The 17,608-nt window shown below is 36.8% G+C and overlaps 1 protein-coding gene across 1 annotated transcript in view; it reads left to right on the top strand.

Moving 5' to 3' along the window:
- DMD (dystrophin) overlaps positions 1–17,608 on the top strand; it is a 2,044,437-nt gene that overhangs the window by 1,664,842 nt on the left and 361,987 nt on the right. Inside the window, exon 56 of the mRNA XM_025371836.1 lies at positions 2,521–2,677. Within this exon, the coding sequence (XP_025227621.1) occupies positions 2,521–2,677 (157 nt within the window). The remainder of the gene's footprint in view (positions 1–2,520; positions 2,678–17,608) is intronic.

Here is a 17,608-nt window from a genome sequence, read left to right as displayed (position 1 = left end):
TAAGGTCTCAGTTATTTTGATCTCGCTTAGGGGACGCAAAGGGGTTCATTGACCCACTAATAATTAGTCAGCACCATTTAACCTAGAACTGGAATTTTAGCACTTCCTTACGTAAACAAAGCCGCAGCTTGAGGTCTCAACATAGGCAGCCTGCCCTTAACTATATCCTCCTCTAGACCTCTCTGCCACAACGATTTTTTGTTTCCTCTACCAGGCATACAGAGACCAAACATTAAGCATCGTTATATTCTCTCTTCCCTTCCTCTCTCCCTCCTCCCCAATGCATCCTAGAGACTTAGAGGCAGTCAATAAATATTTGTTTAATCAGTGTCTTTTCTACCTTTTGCTGCTTTTCCATGTCTGAGCCCTACCTCTCTCCACCTACCTTTCAAAATGTCCTGCTTGACAGCCTCTTTCACTCTCAAAGGGACCACACTGAATTCCAGACGCCCCAAGGAATTCATTTAACCATTATACATTACATGCCTTTAAACAGCTAAAATCTTGCATAGGGAATTGTCGCTTAGGCTTATCATGGAAAAATGATAACTGAAAGGATGGTACAGAAACATAAAAGAACTGACCTCTAATTGCATGCAATCTGCATGCACTATTAGATTCAATTCATGACATTTATGGTATTTCACGATTCACTTCTTAGGAAATAATACCTCAGAGTCTTGAACAATTTATCTTATTTGATGGAAATGCCTTCATTTTTTCTGAACATACTGTTTATATTGCAATTATAGAAAGAAAATCTTGACAATTTGGAAAAGTATAAAGATTAAGAAATAAATCACCTGTAAATCTACCTCTGAGGGATAACCTGGTTGTCATTACAAAATTTTTTCATAGACAAGCATGTACATACAAATACATACACATACACAAATATTTTAGAAAAATTCAAAAAATGTATTTGTTTTGTAACCTGTTTTCTCACTTAGTAACTGACATGATGACTTTTCCATATCCATAAATATTTGACTATGTCATCATATTGAACCTTGCATAGGATTTTACTGTATGAATGCACCATTATATATATAATAATTCCCTTTTAAATTAAGAGCTACTTAATTAAATTCATATATAAATTTCATTAATTTCTAAATTTAAAGCATCTACAAGTTTCATTGCATTTGAAAACAATGAGTAGGTAGCGGTTTTGCATTTCTCAAGCAATTCCCTCATATTGAATATTTAAGTTGTTTCTGTTTTATCAATCTTAAATGATGCTATATATAACATTTTTCCACCTATATCTTTGTATCTTTTTCCAATTTCTTTGTTAGTATAAATTCCTTGAATTTAAGCCTGTGGGTCATTGTATTTGCACATTTTAAAGACTTTTATGTATTGTCAAATTATCCTTCAGAAAGTTTGGAACAATTTAATTTCAGTAGATAAGTATTCTTTGGTGATTCTGTTTGACTAAGGCCAAAAGGAGAATTGTATTTGAAATGTCAAGCTAAGTTACCAAATGGCTAAGGGAAATGTTGCTCTACCTGGTTGCTTTGCTTTATATTTCAATCTTTGCAGCATTAAAGACTTTATTATATTTATGTTATAGGTAGCATTATTATGAATTAATTAGTAATTGCTGATAATAGCTGAGTGATTCAGCATAATTTCTAATTTACCTGAAGATAGAGCTTTGCTAAGATGCTGCGTTTCCTCTTTGTTTTCTGGATGATGATTTATTTTATTAATTTAGCTTCTCATCTTCAAGTAAAATGTGGATTTTATAGCATAGATCATTCATTTGTGTATTCTTAAATGGCTTCAAAGGATTAACATGTTCTAAATACAGTTGACGGTAAAGCACTCAGTCTCCTGCCTAAATTATTCATGTTCGGGGGAAGCTTTCAGATAAATGTCTGATTTTACTCTTCCATGTGAGTTGTTGTCTTAGTATTTTTTACACAAAGGAAACAAAGCAGAAAATGTTGAAACTTGGTGAAGACAAATCCCAGGTGCACACAAATAAAGAAGGGTAGGGGAAAAGGAGAAGCATTTGGGAAGAGGAGCAGAAAGGAACAGACGCCAGATGGAAGAACTCAATGGAAAAGGCTGCCTAGGGTGTAGAAATGGAAAAGTCAAAATGTGGGGAGAGACCTTTCCATTTCTCAAGGCAGAAAGAATTCCAGTACTAGCATGAGTCACATGAAAACGAAGTGTTTTTTATTAGTCACTGCATCCAGTTTTTTCTACCAGAAATATTAAGAATCACTGACTATAACACTATGGAAAAGCAATCGATTCCAGTGCATATTCCATGCCAAAAGTCTCAGCATTCTGCATGTGGAAATAAACATATGGCTAAACACTGCCTTTTCTCAAAATTGCCATCAAACTATCCCCTGTTTTATGGCTCTCAAAAGTAAGTAGCCAGATTTTTATTCAAGACTGCTTTGTAGTTCACAATAGGTTTACTGTACTTTTTTAATGGAATTGTTAGAATCGTCGATTATACTTCTAGATATTCTGACATAGTATGCCGCTGTTCTTTTTCAGGTCCCATTTGGAAGCCAGTTCTGACCAGTGGAAGCGTCTGCACCTTTCTCTACAGGAACTTCTGGTGTGGCTACAGCTGAAAGATGATGAATTAAGCCGGCAGACACCTATTGGAGGCGACTTTCCAGCGGTTCAGAAGCAGAACGATGTACATAGGGTAGGACATTTTTAAGCCTAGTGCTTTGCACATGTTAAGCACATAGTAATCCAGTGACTAATTTAAAATTAATTTTGTTTGAAATTAAGTTGAATAGAAATCTTTTTTACTCTTCTCACCCAAGGGTCAATTACAAATAATTCAAGCCATTATATTTTAAATGTCAAACACATCTGTGTTAATAATACCGTTTAAGAAATCGTCCATCTCTTTTGACTATATAAAAAAAAAACTTTTCATTATGAAAAATATTGAACATATGCAAAAGTAGACAGAATGCTATAATAAAACTCATGTACCCATCAAGACATCAACAATTATCAAATCACATCAGATCTTATTTATTCTATAGCTCTTCCCAGATTATTTTAAAACAAATATCAGGCATGTGTTATTTTATTTGTTAATATTTCAAAAGGTTAAAAGATAGGATTTACTCTTTTAAGATAATCACCTTGCTACTATAATGCTTTTGAAATATCAATAATTTCATCATATCAAATATCCAGTCCGTATTCAAATTTCCATTTCTCTCATACATATTATGAATTTTTTAAACTTTTTCTGGTTTGGATTTAAATAAAAATTGAAATCAGACCCACACCTTACTTTGGTTAATTGGTCTTTTTATTACTTTTTATTTGGGAGTAATGACAGATTCACTGTAAGTTTCTAAAATAGTATAGTTTCCCTGTACCTTTCACCCTGTTTCTTCTCATCATTGTATGTCATGCAACTGTAGTACAATTCTTATTGTCATTTCAACATGCAATCAATATAAAAAATGTACATTTACAGCACGTCTCAATTCAGGCTTATTACATTCCAAGTACTCAGTAGCCAGATGTTGCCAGTAGCTACCAATTAAACAGTGCAGTTCTATAGTTTGATCGTATTTGGGTTTGGTTTTTTTTTTTTTTTTGGCAAGACTGCTTCACAGGCGTTCGTATATTCTTCCATCATCAGGAGTTGGTATATAATGCCTTGTTTTCTCTTTTTGTGTGATGTTTAATAGCTGTTCATGATCTGTGGCTAGGGGTTGCAGTGTGATAATTGCCTATCTCTACCATTCCTTCTTCATTTATTCACTGGGGTAGGTCTATGAAAAAAAAAAAAAATGTTTTGCACTTGTCTCCTGTTTTGGTACTCAGTATACCTTTCATAATGAACAAGCAAAACACATGTTTCAATTTTACCAATTTTTATAGTAACAAGTTGTTCACTAGCATCCTCCAATGATGACCAATAATTTCTTTTTGTTTTGTTTTGTTTTGTTTTTACTTACATTTCTATCTTCTCTACTAAGCTCTGAGTGAAAAAGACAGAGATTTTGTCTTGTTCACCTCTAAGACCCTAGAGCCTAGCAAAGTGTCTGGTGTAGAATGGATACTGATAAGTGTTTTGGAAATGGGAATAAAAGGTACAAAAACAGAAATGAATAGCAAACCAAACAAATTACTACCAAATAATAAAAACTTGAAAAAATGGTGCCACTTTTGTATGTCGAGCATGTAAAGGAAAGATCTCTGTGGAGATAAAGCCAAAGGTGGCATCTTGAGGAAAGGTCAAGGGTTTATATTATTCTGGAGAAGATGATATAGGAAATTATAAAAATGGAAGAGAACATGAAAGAAGACCCAAGGATCTTTGCAAAAAATGCCAGGGAAACTGCCAGTTTCTCCTTTAGCCATTTGCCTTCATATATTTCTGAATATTAAATTAGTTTTTGTGGGAGGGTGAAATGTAATGGTGCTATGTGTTTTAAATGTTCTGACTTTGAATGAACAGCCAAAACACTCTGGTGTACATATAGAAAAGCACTCACTGAGAAGGATGGGCCTTTAAAAAAAAAATGCCTTATGCGATATAGTGAAATGAGACAGAATTTCTACAAAAGATAAATTTTATGCTAGTTCCAGAAACCAAAGAAAATGAATCATTGGACAGGTGCACTAGGAGTCAGGAGACTGAGATTCTAGTCATATTTCTTCATAAGATGGATTTTGATTGCTATTTTGTTCTTCAACTGTAATATGAGGAAATCGGTCCAAATAATTGCTGTGGTTTCTTCCAGCTGGTATTTTGTTATAAATACTGCTTCACTATTCCTAGTTATTAGTTTTGGTTACTTGTTAAGAGTGGTAAAATGTTTGTACTTACTCAGTTCTTACTCAAGAATCTCATGACAAATAACATGACTTGGGGAGATGGTGATGCTGGAGTTATGAGTGATACTGACCAGAATGAAGTTAATCCATCCCCACTTGGTTAGTATGCTTGCTCAGATAGCTCCCTGTTACCTTTCTTGAATTTCACAAGACTTCCAGGCCATTGATTACTCTGTGTTTTATACATTAGTTCCTCTGACCTTCCATATTTACCTCCTTCCAAGTACAACTTAGAATCAATCATCTAAATTTTAATAACTTGTTTTCAAAACTCCAGAAACTTTGCTTCTTTATTTTTTTGTTGCTGCAATCTACAAAACTCCAAAACTCTAGCTAAATATTCCAAGACTCTAAATAAATATCTAAATATTTTCTCATACCAGACAACAGTGTGGTGGACTGATACAGTACCTTTTCCAGATGACCAGCCTTCAGCCTTCCACTACCAAGACATTGCTGGGTCAATTTTTTTTTTTTTTTTTTTTTTTTTTTTTTTTTTTTTTTTTTTTGCGGTGGGGGAATGGAGTCTTGCTCTGTCACCAGGCTGGAGTGCAATGGCATGATCTCAGCTCGCTGCAACCTCCGCCTCCTGGGTTCAAGCGATTCTCCTGCCTCAGCCTCCCGAGTAGCTGCGACTACAGGCACGCACCACCATGCCCAGATAATTTTTGTATTTTTAGTAGAGACAGAGTTTCACCATGTTGGCCAGATGGTCTCGATCTCTTGACCTCGTGATCTGCCTGCCTTGGCCTCCCAAAGTGCTGGGATTACAGGCGTAAGCCACCGCGCCCAGCCAATTTACCTTCAAAATTGTTCTTGACTGTCTACTATTGTCATCATCATAGTTATAAGAGACCATTTCTCCTAACCGTTCTGAATCTACTCTTGCCACCCTACAATGCAATTTCTACATTTCAGTCAGAACAATCTGTGTAAAACACATAAATCCAATTATATCAGTCCTTATCTTAACACTGTAATAGTTTTCTCAGTGCTCTTTGAAAAAGACCAAAATCCTCAACAAGGGTGACAAGGCACTATCTGGCTTGTCTGGCCTCAACCTCCTCTTTTCTAGATGCTCTTCCCTTGCTGTTTGGACACCAGTCATACTGCCTCTTTTTGCTTTTTCCAGTTCTGCATGTCTCTCTTATATGGGGCTTTAAACATGCTGGTCCTCTGTCTCAAACCCTTTTACCTACACCCACCCACTCGTAATATCCTGGTTGTCATCTAATAATCCTTTACATCTTGGCTTGGACATTGTGCAAGCTTTTCCCTGTTGCCTGCATTTGACCAGATCTCCCTTTACACACTCTCCTAAAATTGTCTACTTTTCTATAACATAGCGTTCTTTGTCATCACATACATGTGTTACTATTTGATAAATGTCAACCACTCTTGCTAAACCATGCTCTTCGAGAAGATTTTTGGGAGGGGGAAAGCTGTCATTTTTCTACCCAGCACATTCCAAAGTGCCTAGTATATAGTACACACTGATCAGATAAAGGAAGGCTACTGAGACCAAGAGCAGGGAAAGAAAGAAATAGAGTGGTATTCCCTTCTTATTTACAGGATTTTTCTGTTTATTTCTAATTAAGCATCTTTTTGTAAAGTGTGTAGAGCTACTTTGATGCACACTTTTTTTTTTTTTTTAATGCTTTAAGTTCTGGGATACATGTGCAGAAAGTGCAGGTTTGTTACATAGGTATACATGTGCCATGGTGGTTTGCTGCACCCATCAACCCATCATCTACATTAGGTATTTCTCCTAATGCTCTCCCTCCCCTAACCCCCACCCTCTGACAGGCCCCAGTGTGTGATGTTCCCCTCCCTGTGTCCATGTGTTTCCACTGTTTATCTCCCACTTATGAGTGAGAACATGTGGTGTTTGGTTTTTTGTTCTTGTGTTAGTTTGCTGAGAATGATGGCTTCCAGTTTTATCCATGTCCCTGCAAAGGACATGATCTCATCCTTTTTTATGGCTTCATCGTATTCCATGGTGTATATGTGCCACATTTTCTTTATCCATATATCATTGATGGGCATTTGGGTTGGTTCCATGTCTTTGCTATTGTAAGTAGTGCTGCAGTAAACATACGAGGTACAGTTTCTACTTGTAGTTTGGCCCAATGCTTTTTCAAGCTTCTCTTGGTATCTTTAAGAAAAATTATTGACACAAAACACTCTCCTTCTTCAAACAACATCACCACTCCTGAGTGCTGATGAGAGAACAATTTAGTACCCTATTTGACTCAAAGTTTTGTCTCATGTATGTGGTAGCCCTTTCATATATGGACTATCTAGTTAGTGATGCTCTTGATGCCTGTGGACAAAAGAACAATGGAAAATCCTTGAAACTGGATCTCTCTATCAGATCTCCTGAACTCAGTTAGAAAAAGAGAAAGAAAACATAATCAGTACAAAATTCCATCAAGATCGAATAGTTGACAGATCTTATATTTGTGGACTTTTTTTTTTTTTTTTTTTTTTTTTTTTTTTTTGAGACGGAGTCTCGCTCTGTAGCCCAGGCTGGAGTGCAGTGGCTGGATCTCAGCTCACTGCAAGCTCCGCCTCCCGGGTTTACTCCATTCTCCTGCCTCAGCCTCCCGAGTAGCTGGGACTACAGGCGCCCGCCACCTCACCCGGCTAGTTTTTTATGTATTTTTAGTAGAGACGGGGACACATGGCAAAGTAAAACAAAAGTCCACAAATAACACGGTATTTGTGGACTTTTGTTTTACTTTGCCATGTGTCCAGAATTGTAAATTGTATTGCTCTTTATGGGTTTCTTGATTTAATTGTTGTTTATATAGAATCCTTGGTATCAAGATAGGTCACTGTAATTGCAAACTTATTCCCCATGTATTTAGAGTGCCACTTTTTAAAAAAAAATCATCTGCTTACTATCCTAAATTATTAATATCCTTTGCTGATGCTTTTTATGGGGATACAAATCCCATTAAAATGTCAATAGTTGAAACTAGAATCAAATATTGTTCATTTTCACTTTCATTTTCCATAAATCAGGATTTTTACAAAACAAGTAATTTGTATTTTTCTTTGTATACCATTTCAGATTGGTGATAATATTTTGTAGTAAAATATTACATGTCTTGTACTCTTTTCTTGTAGAGAAAATATACAGTCAATATCAATTGCTGTCATGGAGAGATATATGGTTCTTCTGTAAGTAAAATGCCAAGATACTCCACAGACGTATTTGGGGACTATAGTCTCACTCCTCAAAGCAATTTTCACACCCATGGGAGTAGATCTGTGCCCCCCAAACCAGCTGGGCAGCGTAACAACTGCAACTGAATAGCCCTCAAGACTAATTAATAAAATAATGCTCCAGATGCGGTGAAGTGTTATAAATAATTAAAGCTCAAATGTGCCTTAGCAAATATAAACTGACCAATTTTTATATCTTTTGAATACATTATCCTGGCTTTTACAGTTCCTCATTACTTGCCTCACTAGACTGACTCGTTTTCAATTAGTGTGTATTATTCTGGTCCAGATATATTTTAAAAACTGACTTCCTTTGTTTTACTTGAGCAGTCACTAAAGTGATATTTATTACTTGTCTACTTCTGTGATTAACCTAGAGAGAGTTTTAAAGGAGCAAATCATAGTGGGGAATTTCTAAGGAGAACTGCAATAAAACATCAGCTTATTCAACTCCCTTCCTCCTACCCCAAATTCAAATGGAGATTAGATCTTGATTATAACAACAGTGTAGGTAATGACTTTTTGTTTGCATTTTTACTAATGAAATTGTTTGTCACTAGGTTTTCATCTTTCAATTAAAAGAATCTCTATAATCCCTTCCCTAGAGACCATTAAGGACACCTTCAGAGCTTCCAGAGATTTTCTGGTTAAGATTTAGATGGAAGTAATCAATACATACATTATTAAAAGAGTGGACAGAAAGCCATTATTGTTTGGATGCTGTTGACAAATGAAAAGGCTTGAATAAAGTAGTTTACTTGTTCATTTGTCAGGTCATATATTATGTATGTTCGATTTCCTCAGAAGTCACCACAAAGTGAGAGAGAGGCTTAGAAATTCGATAAAATTATCCTGAAATCATGTTGTAGATTATACATTTATTTAGGCTAATTCTGTTATCAATGCTGGCCTGCTTACATGGAATACATTTTAGTATGTATGTTAGCTTGATGAGTTTTCTGTGTTTTCTTTTTACAGAAAGATAAAATATCTTAGGGTACCATTTGTGAATGTTAAGATTTAAGTCAGCTCTGTGTTAGGAAAAATGCGTTGTTCCCTATCACCTCTGAAAAACAACCAAAAGCTGGGATAGAGTGATTCATTCTTTTTTTATTTTTTTAATTTTTTGAGATGGAGTCTCACTCTGTTGCCCAGGCTGGAATGCAGTGATGCAATCTCGGCTTACTGCAACCTCCGCCTCCCGAATTCAAGTAATTCTCCTGCCTCAGCCTCCCGAGTAGCTGGGACTACAGGTGCCTGCCACCACGCCCGGCTAAATTTTTTGTATTTTTGGTAGAGACGAGGTTTCATCATGTTAGCCAGGATGGTCTCGATCTCCTGACCTCATGATCCACCCGCCTCGGCCTCCCAAAGTGCTGGGATTACAGGTGTGAGCCACCGCGTCTGGCCAGAGTGATTCATTCTAACATTCAATGACCTGGCCTCTTACAGTTTCTAAACCACTTGACAGTTAGTTATATCTACTCTAAGATGTCTTTTTAGCCACGTTGGAGGAAATAGGCATCTTTTTGATCTATTCTTCATCATTTTTGTATAAGTTTGATATCCTATGCAGTCATATTTAGGGATGCTGAATAGAAATGACTTAAAAATTATTTTTAGAACTGCATTTCTAGGCATTTGAGTCTTCTGAAAACTAAGTCTAAGTCTTCTGAAAACTAGCTTTATCATCAAAACTGAAGAACTGAGTCATCTAGGAATTGCTGCTTTTCTTTAATGACTGTAACAAGATGAGATGTGAATAATTTACAAACTGACTTCTCTACCAAAGTCTTCTGTCTCACTTTGTCAAAATATTTTGATGTCCTGACAAATACTTTTTAAAATAGTATTTGTATAGTATTTTGCCTTTACAAAGCACTTTCATACACATTATTCATTTAATTACAAATGATCCCTTGATCTTTTTCTGTGCTCTTCCTTTTGCCCCCCAAAAAAAATATTTTAGGAAAAATGATGCCATAACTCAGATTCCTAGAATTTATTGATTCTTTCAAGAAATTTATTTATGAAGCGCCTACTCTATGTTAAGCATATGTTAGTGAACAAAATGAGTCTCTGCCCCATGGATGTTTAGATTTTAGTGACAGAAATACATAGTAAACCAATAAATTAATACATGAAAGTATGTCGGGTAGTAAGTGCTATGAAGAGAAAATAAGCAAAGCATGAATAGAGAAAGATTGAGGAGTACTGGCCTATGTGAGGAGGTTATTTTGGGGTAAAGACTTGTGTGAGGCCGGGTACAGTGGCTGATGCCTGTAATCCCAGCACTTTGGGAGGCTGAAACGGGCAGATCCCTGGACATCAAGAGTTCGAAACCAGCCTGGTCAACATAGTGAAACCACGTCTCTACCAAAAATTAGCTGGGCATGGTGATATGTGCCTGTAGTCCCAGCTACCCAGCAGGCTGAGGTACCAGAATCACTTGAACCCAGGAGGTGGAGGTTGAAGTGAACCGAGATTGTGCCACTGCACTCCAGCCTGGGTGACACAGTAAGACCTTGTCTCTAAAAAACAAACAAACAAACAAACAAACAAAGAAACAAAACCTGTGTGAGTGAGTGAACCATTCAGAGACCTTGAATGAAGAGGATTCTAGGCAGAAGAAGCACCAAATTCAAAAACCCAATGGTAAGAACAGGTTTAGAGTGTTGCAGAAATAGCAAGATGGGCTGTGTATCTCAAGGGAAATAAGATCAGTAGACAGTGATAGGTTCTAGAAAGAGGGAAAGGCCAGATAATGAATGGTCTTGCAGGCCATAGTTTGGAGGTGGATTTTATTCTGTGTGTAAGGAGACATCACTAGAATGCTCTCAGCAGGGATGATGTGATCTGATTTATGTGTTTAGAAGTTGACTCTTGCTGCTATGGAGAATTGACTATAAAAAGAGCCATACTGAAGACACAGAAAAAGGAGGGTGGTGAAGTCATCTCGGAAGGAAATGATTACTTGGACTAGAGTGGAAATGATAGATATGGTGAATAATTATTTGATCCAAGATATATTTGGAGGCTATAATTGATAGAACTTAAGATAGATAGAATGTGGAGTTTGAGAGGAAGCAAAGAGTCAAGGATAATTCTGAGGTCAATGGCTTGAACAAATAAAATAATGATGTTGCCATCTGAGAAAGACTTGGGAATGATCATGTTTGAGGGTATGTGCTTAGAACGAACTAGGGTTCCATTTTTGGATTATGTTGATAGACAGAGACAAAGGGTATGATTCAGAAATTATTTACCACTTATACTTGACAACCTCAAATTTTGGCTCAGTATCTTGAGAACATATACAAATTAATTTGTCACAGGGTTTCCGAATAATCCATTCATTTTTACTATCATTTCAGAAGTAATTTCCAAATCTTAAAGTTTAGGCTCAATGACCTAAGACCTAATTCCCTAAATGGCCATGGGAACAGATTGAGTTTTCATCAGTGATCTTTCAAGGTCAGCTCAGAACTTAACAACATTATTGTCAGTAGGAAGTAACTTCCCCAGTGATTGTTGGAAGCAGCCCAGCCTTAGAATTGAGAGTCAAACAGCTGCTCAAGATGCTGTGTGCGCACTAAACTATTGCTCCATAGTATCACAGACCTGCAAGTAGGCTGGACTATTCTAGCCCATGCCCTTTATCTCAGAGAATACAATTTTTGTTTTCAAAGACTTCCAGAAAAATAAATCTCAACACAGAGTTTGTTAAACACATTTTCCCCTTAAACACTCAAAAATGGTTTTTCATTGAATATAATTAGATTTTAAAAAAATTTCAGGCCTGAAATATGTTCATTTACTTTTCAATTTTACATCAAATTTATTCAATGTCATTTATAAATGAATATTGTTCATGTTGTTGACTATCTGAAACAACGGCTGGATGTATCTGATACTTCAATCCCTTATCTTCACTTTTATTCAGAAGTGGAGTGAAAATAAGGCAGGGCTTTTTTTCATCTTATTTAGATGATTATGTAGTCGAACTCATAGAAGCACAGAGTAGAAAAATGGTTGCCAGACATTGTAAGGGGAAGTTGTTGCTCAGTGGTTATAAAGTTTGAGTTATGCAAGATGAAAAAGTTCTAGAGAGCTGCTGTATAACATTGTGCCTATGGTTAACAATACCGATTTGTGCACTTAAGAATGCGTTAACCAAGGTCAGGAGATCGAGACCATCCTGGCTAACATGGTGAAACCCCATCTCTACTAAAAATACAAAAAATTAGCCAGGCCTGGTGGTGGGCGCCTGTAGTCCCAGCTACTCGGGAGGCTGAGGCAGGAGAATGGCGTGAACCCGGGAGGCGGAGCTTGCAGTGAGCCGAGATGGCGCCGCTGTACTCCAGCCTGGGCAACAGAGCGAGACTCCGTCTCAAAAAAACCAAAAAAAAAAAAAAACAGTGTTAACAGGGTAAAGTTCATACTAAGTGTTCTTATCTCAATAAGAAAAGATGATTATGGCCTTTTCTTTGTAGCCCAGATATCCATGTTCATAACTTCTGTAATACTAGCTGTCTCAAATGAATATTAAGGGAAACCTCTCTTTCTGTTGTTTGCTCCATTGCCTCTTTCTTCAAATTTTTTTCTTCCATGAACCCCTATGAATTTGCTTTAGACTCTTGGGGGCAATATTCTTGCCACCCTGCCAGGTACATTTCTGGATTCCTTGCCCTTTTCCAAAACCTCACTATTAAGTTAATTGAGCATTGCTTGTCCCGAAGTGAGCATTTGGTAAAATATTTTTTATGTGTTTGAGACTCAATAAATATGGTGGCTCTTAAAATAAAGAAGGTCCTTTTGGTGACAATATATTCAGCAACTTTCTTGTCAGACATAGAAACAATACAGGAGACATAAAAATAAGGTAGAAATAATACAGGAACAAGAATGATGATATAAGATGGCAAAACTATTAAATACAGATCAAGTTACAGATATGACTGTGGTAACATCTTGTTCTATGCCTGCTCAGTATCCATTTGTTGAATGAACAGAACTGTTGGATCATCCTACATTTCAGAGTCTGTCTAGTGTCCTCTCATCTCCTACCTAATCCTGCAGACTACAGGAAAAGCCCCAAGCAGCAGTTCAAACCATGGAACTTCTGAGTGTTTGGACATGAAAATCTCCTTTAAGAAATCACTAGGTTGAAGAAGGCAATGCTAATAGGACCACTTCTTGAGGAAATTCCACGCGGTAACTCAGCAGTGACACTCAGCTTTGGATCTGGAACATGAGTAGACCTAGAATAGGATCTGTCCATTTTTCCCAATTTACAGCATTAATTTTTTCTCTTCTGATTCGTGAGTACAGGCTTTCACCTGCAAGCCTGTTTTGCATCTAAATCAACTTGGCCTACATATTACACACACTGGTGTTCTAACTGGGTGTTCTGTATTTGAGTCAACAATGTTTATTGAGCATTTACTATATGCCAAGATATGGCTGTGGTTTTTAAGCATCAATAATAATGATGCTTAGCAGAGACTCTCAAACTGCCACCATAGAACAGGCCTGTGGTCAATTAATGATCTTAACAAATTGATTATAGTATACGAGAACTGGATGTTAGAACTTAGTTAAGGTTTTAGCAAATGCCCACATTTTACAAATGAGGACATATAAGAGCAGGAAGAGTTTATCACCTTTTCTGGATCACTGCAGCCAGGTTCTGGCCCAGCCCAGGCTTGAAGCCCAAGGCTCCTGCCACTCAGAACAGTGCTCTTTTCACCACTTCAGCCTACCTGCCAGGATGATTCTGGAAAGTTCTGCTTACAAATATGGGTAGTATTTCTAGTCATTCCATCAGATTTTATTCTGAAAAACACAAATTTACCATTTCAATATGAATACAGGTAAAATTCAGCACCAGGCAAGCTGTACATAATTGAAAGACATCTGTGTTTTCAAAAGCATGGGCTTTTACTCACATCCATAGTAATATGATCCTAAATCCGCTGTCTCCAGGAGAGAGCAAGATAGCTTTTCTCCCTGTCATGTCATTACCTGTGCCTAGAGTTCTTATCTTGTCCCTCTCATGAAGCAAATCAATATTTCACCTTTCATCCCCTCCACACATGGTTCTGAGCTACTTCTATTTATGGCATTATTAGATATTTTTATAATATAAGCAGGAAGCAAGAGGGGCAGAAAAAAATAATCAATGGCTGGGTGTGGTGGCTCACCCTTGTAATCCCAGCACTTTGGGAGGCCAAGGCAAGTGGATCATCTGAGGTCAGGAGTTTGAGACCAGCTTGCCCAACACAGTGAAACCTCGTCTCTACTGAAAATACAAAAAATTAGCGGGGCTTGGTGGTACATGCCTGTAGTCCCAGCTACTCAGGAGGCTGAGGCAAGAGAATGGCTTGAACCCAGGAGTCAGAGGTTGCAGTGAGCCGAGATCATGCCACTGCACTCCAGACTGGGTGACAGAGCGAGACTCCGTCTCAAAAAAAAATAATAATTAAAAAAAAATCGGTAACTTGGTTCTTCTCTATTACTTTCAGGAATTTTTTAAGTTTCTGATTTCTTCCATGGCCATTAGGATTTTTCCACTTATGTGGCTTCCAAATTATTGTTAGTCGGGGAGATTTTAGTTTTTGTTATCACTCACTTTCAGCTTCACTTTAGAATTGCAAGATTTAGATTCAAAGTGTGTAATTAACTGATGGCCTTAGGTAAACCCTAACTTATCTGTATCTCAATTTGCATGGATGAAACATTCATAATATAAAAGTATACACTACAAATATACCTACTCAACCAAACTATTGACTCCTTAATGACTAAGATTAAGTCTCTACATCTTCCCTAACTTTGTACATAATAGGTTCAAAATAAATATTTTTTGAATGAACAAACTAGTGAGCCAACAATCAGTCACCCAGTTGTCCAGTACTTATGTTGTTTTAAGTGCAATCTACCAGATAATTCAACCTCCATAATAAATGGATTTACCTTGAGATTTATCATTGCTATAATAGTGTAGTAGCATACTTCATATAAGTTTATTTTGTGAACCTTAAGAAGCTAAAGGAAAAACATCCATGTAGTATTCCTATCATTTTCTAAATAGAATGACAGAATATTATTTTATTTTCATAGAGGTGCTCTAAGTCTTTAGTATTGCTTCTAATTCTCCCATATCACTATTTTGGACCCTTGGGTCTGGCTGCCTTGAAAAGGTGAAAAGAAAGGTATGGGGAAGAGGATGTGTTTTAACAAAGATAATTTTATCTGTTCAAGGGATTCAGGAAGTAATTATCTTAACATTTGAATGCTAACATCTAAATATTGTAAATACATATTCTGTATGTACGTGGGAGAGAATCTCTATATCTGATACCTTTTCTCATCATCACATAAAGGAACCGACTTCTCTGGTTTAAGATATTAACCAAAATTTATATGACAAAATCAGTATATATGAGTGTATATTTTCTCAAACCGCATTCAAACAGACCTTTTGGGGAGGCAAGACACTTATCAAAATCAAGGCTCTTGACATTAAATATTCTTGTTTGTCTTTTTTTTAAAAAAAAAAAAGTCTTCACTTTTCTTTCTTTTAAAATGCAATAAATTATACTACAACTTGCAGTTTATGGTGAGTTATTAGATACTGAACAATTGATTTTCCATTATTTTAATGCAAATTCTACATTGCTTTTTTACTATATAAAGCCATTTGTTTTCAGCTCCATACTACAAAGACCACAGATGTTCATTGCCTAGAACAGTGTCTGATACATAGTAGTTGCTTGAAGTTTGTTAAGTGACTAAATTAAGGAGGATCTTACATATAACCATGTTTAAAATTACATATTATTATTTATAGTTTTTCCCACATAATAAGAATTATTACCATTTTCTTTATCCTCTGACCTCCTTGAACCAACTATTTCTTTCTTTTTGTGGGAGTTTTATCCTTTTGTATTTAATCTGAATCTTTTGAAATTCTAATGATACAATCACTTAACCCTCTCTTCCATGCACTTTCTTTTCTTAGTTTCAGGCAACAATGTGAAAATAATGGTGCTTATGTCTTTGTAATAACAGAACTTTCTTTGTCTTTTCTTTAGCCCCATTTTAATCCTCAGTGACTCATATGTAAGAAATGAACTGTGCAGCTGTGGTGGATCTAAGCCCTTGGCAACGACTCGATGGGCAAACAAGTGGTCTCTCACAATGGATGGTCCTTAGCTTTGAATTATTTACTGTCCAGTTTTAACAATAGAATTATATCATCAAATAGTGCCTTGGACTTTTAAAGTTTGATAAGACCTTTAAGATACATTTCCTTATTTTACAGACCTTGTTCCAACAATTATCTCCACCTTCTGTCAAGGTCGTAACATATATCTTTCTCTGCTAGGGTGACCAACTTTCCTGGTTTTCCTGAGACTGTCCAATTTTCCTGAGACTATCCTGGTTTTAACATTGAAAGTCTCTCATCCTGAAAAACTCAGTGCTGGGCAAACCAAGATGGTTGGTTACCCTACTGCTAGCTTCCATCTTTCACTCTAGGTTCAAATCATTCCTATGCTAAAAAGAACTTCTTATCCCTTTATCTTGTTATCTTCTCTGTCCTCCTGTCCTGTCTTCCTCTTTTCCTTGTCAGAAAAAGAAAAGTGAACATTTAATTTTCACTTGAAATACCTACTCCTTCTTCCACCAGCGCCTCAGCTACACCTACTTCTGAGGCTTCTGCCCTCCACTGAAATTGCTCTCACCACAGCTAGTGAACACTCTGCAATGCTGATCTTACTTTACTTCTATGTTTCATTGGGCATGCTTGGTCACCCTCTTCCTCTCAAAATTCTCACTCTCTCCTTGAAATTTCTACACTCCTCATTTCCCCTAATCTCTCCACCTATTTGTTCCTTTTCGGTCTCTCAAGAGATCCCGTTCCTCTGTTTGCCCATTAAACTTTGATATGTAGGCACTCAATGTGTATTAGCTGAATGAGAAAATAACTCCTAAATATTTTTTTTTCTCCTCAAACCTCAGATTTTATTATTTCCTTGTGGAAGGAATGTTAGCTTTCCAAGCTGAGCATATCACAGTCCCTTACTCTGTCCCCCATGCACAGAACATCCCCTCCCACACACACCATCAAGTTGCGTTTTTAATATTGCTCTTCAATAATTTTATCCTGAATGAGCATGAGGGGTTCTGAATCAGAGGCAGATTTCATTTAATTACCTTACAGTAAATATTGTTGCTGTGCCCTTCCTTTGCCCAAAGACTTACCCCCAGGGCAACATGATGAACGCTGATGAAACGTTTTCCTACTTGAGTGGCTGGGTACTCCATAAGTGGGAGATGAGGAAAAATCTTTTTCCTCTGCTTATAAAGGAAAAGGAGGCTGCTATCCCTCTCTCCTTCTGAAAGGTTCTCTGTGGAAACATAATGCGCCTGAGTTCTAACTCCAGCTTCTCCAGAAACCAGCTAGCCCTATGTGTCTCATGTTTTACAATCTAGAAATGTCTCCAAGGTCTGGGTTTCGTATTTTTGA

This window comes from Theropithecus gelada, chromosome X (genome assembly GCF_003255815.1).
Source record: "Theropithecus gelada isolate Dixy chromosome X, Tgel_1.0, whole genome shotgun sequence".
In the NCBI taxonomy this organism is placed as follows: Eukaryota; Metazoa; Chordata; class Mammalia; order Primates; family Cercopithecidae; genus Theropithecus; species Theropithecus gelada.
This window is presented reverse-complemented; position numbering and strand designations above follow the sequence as displayed.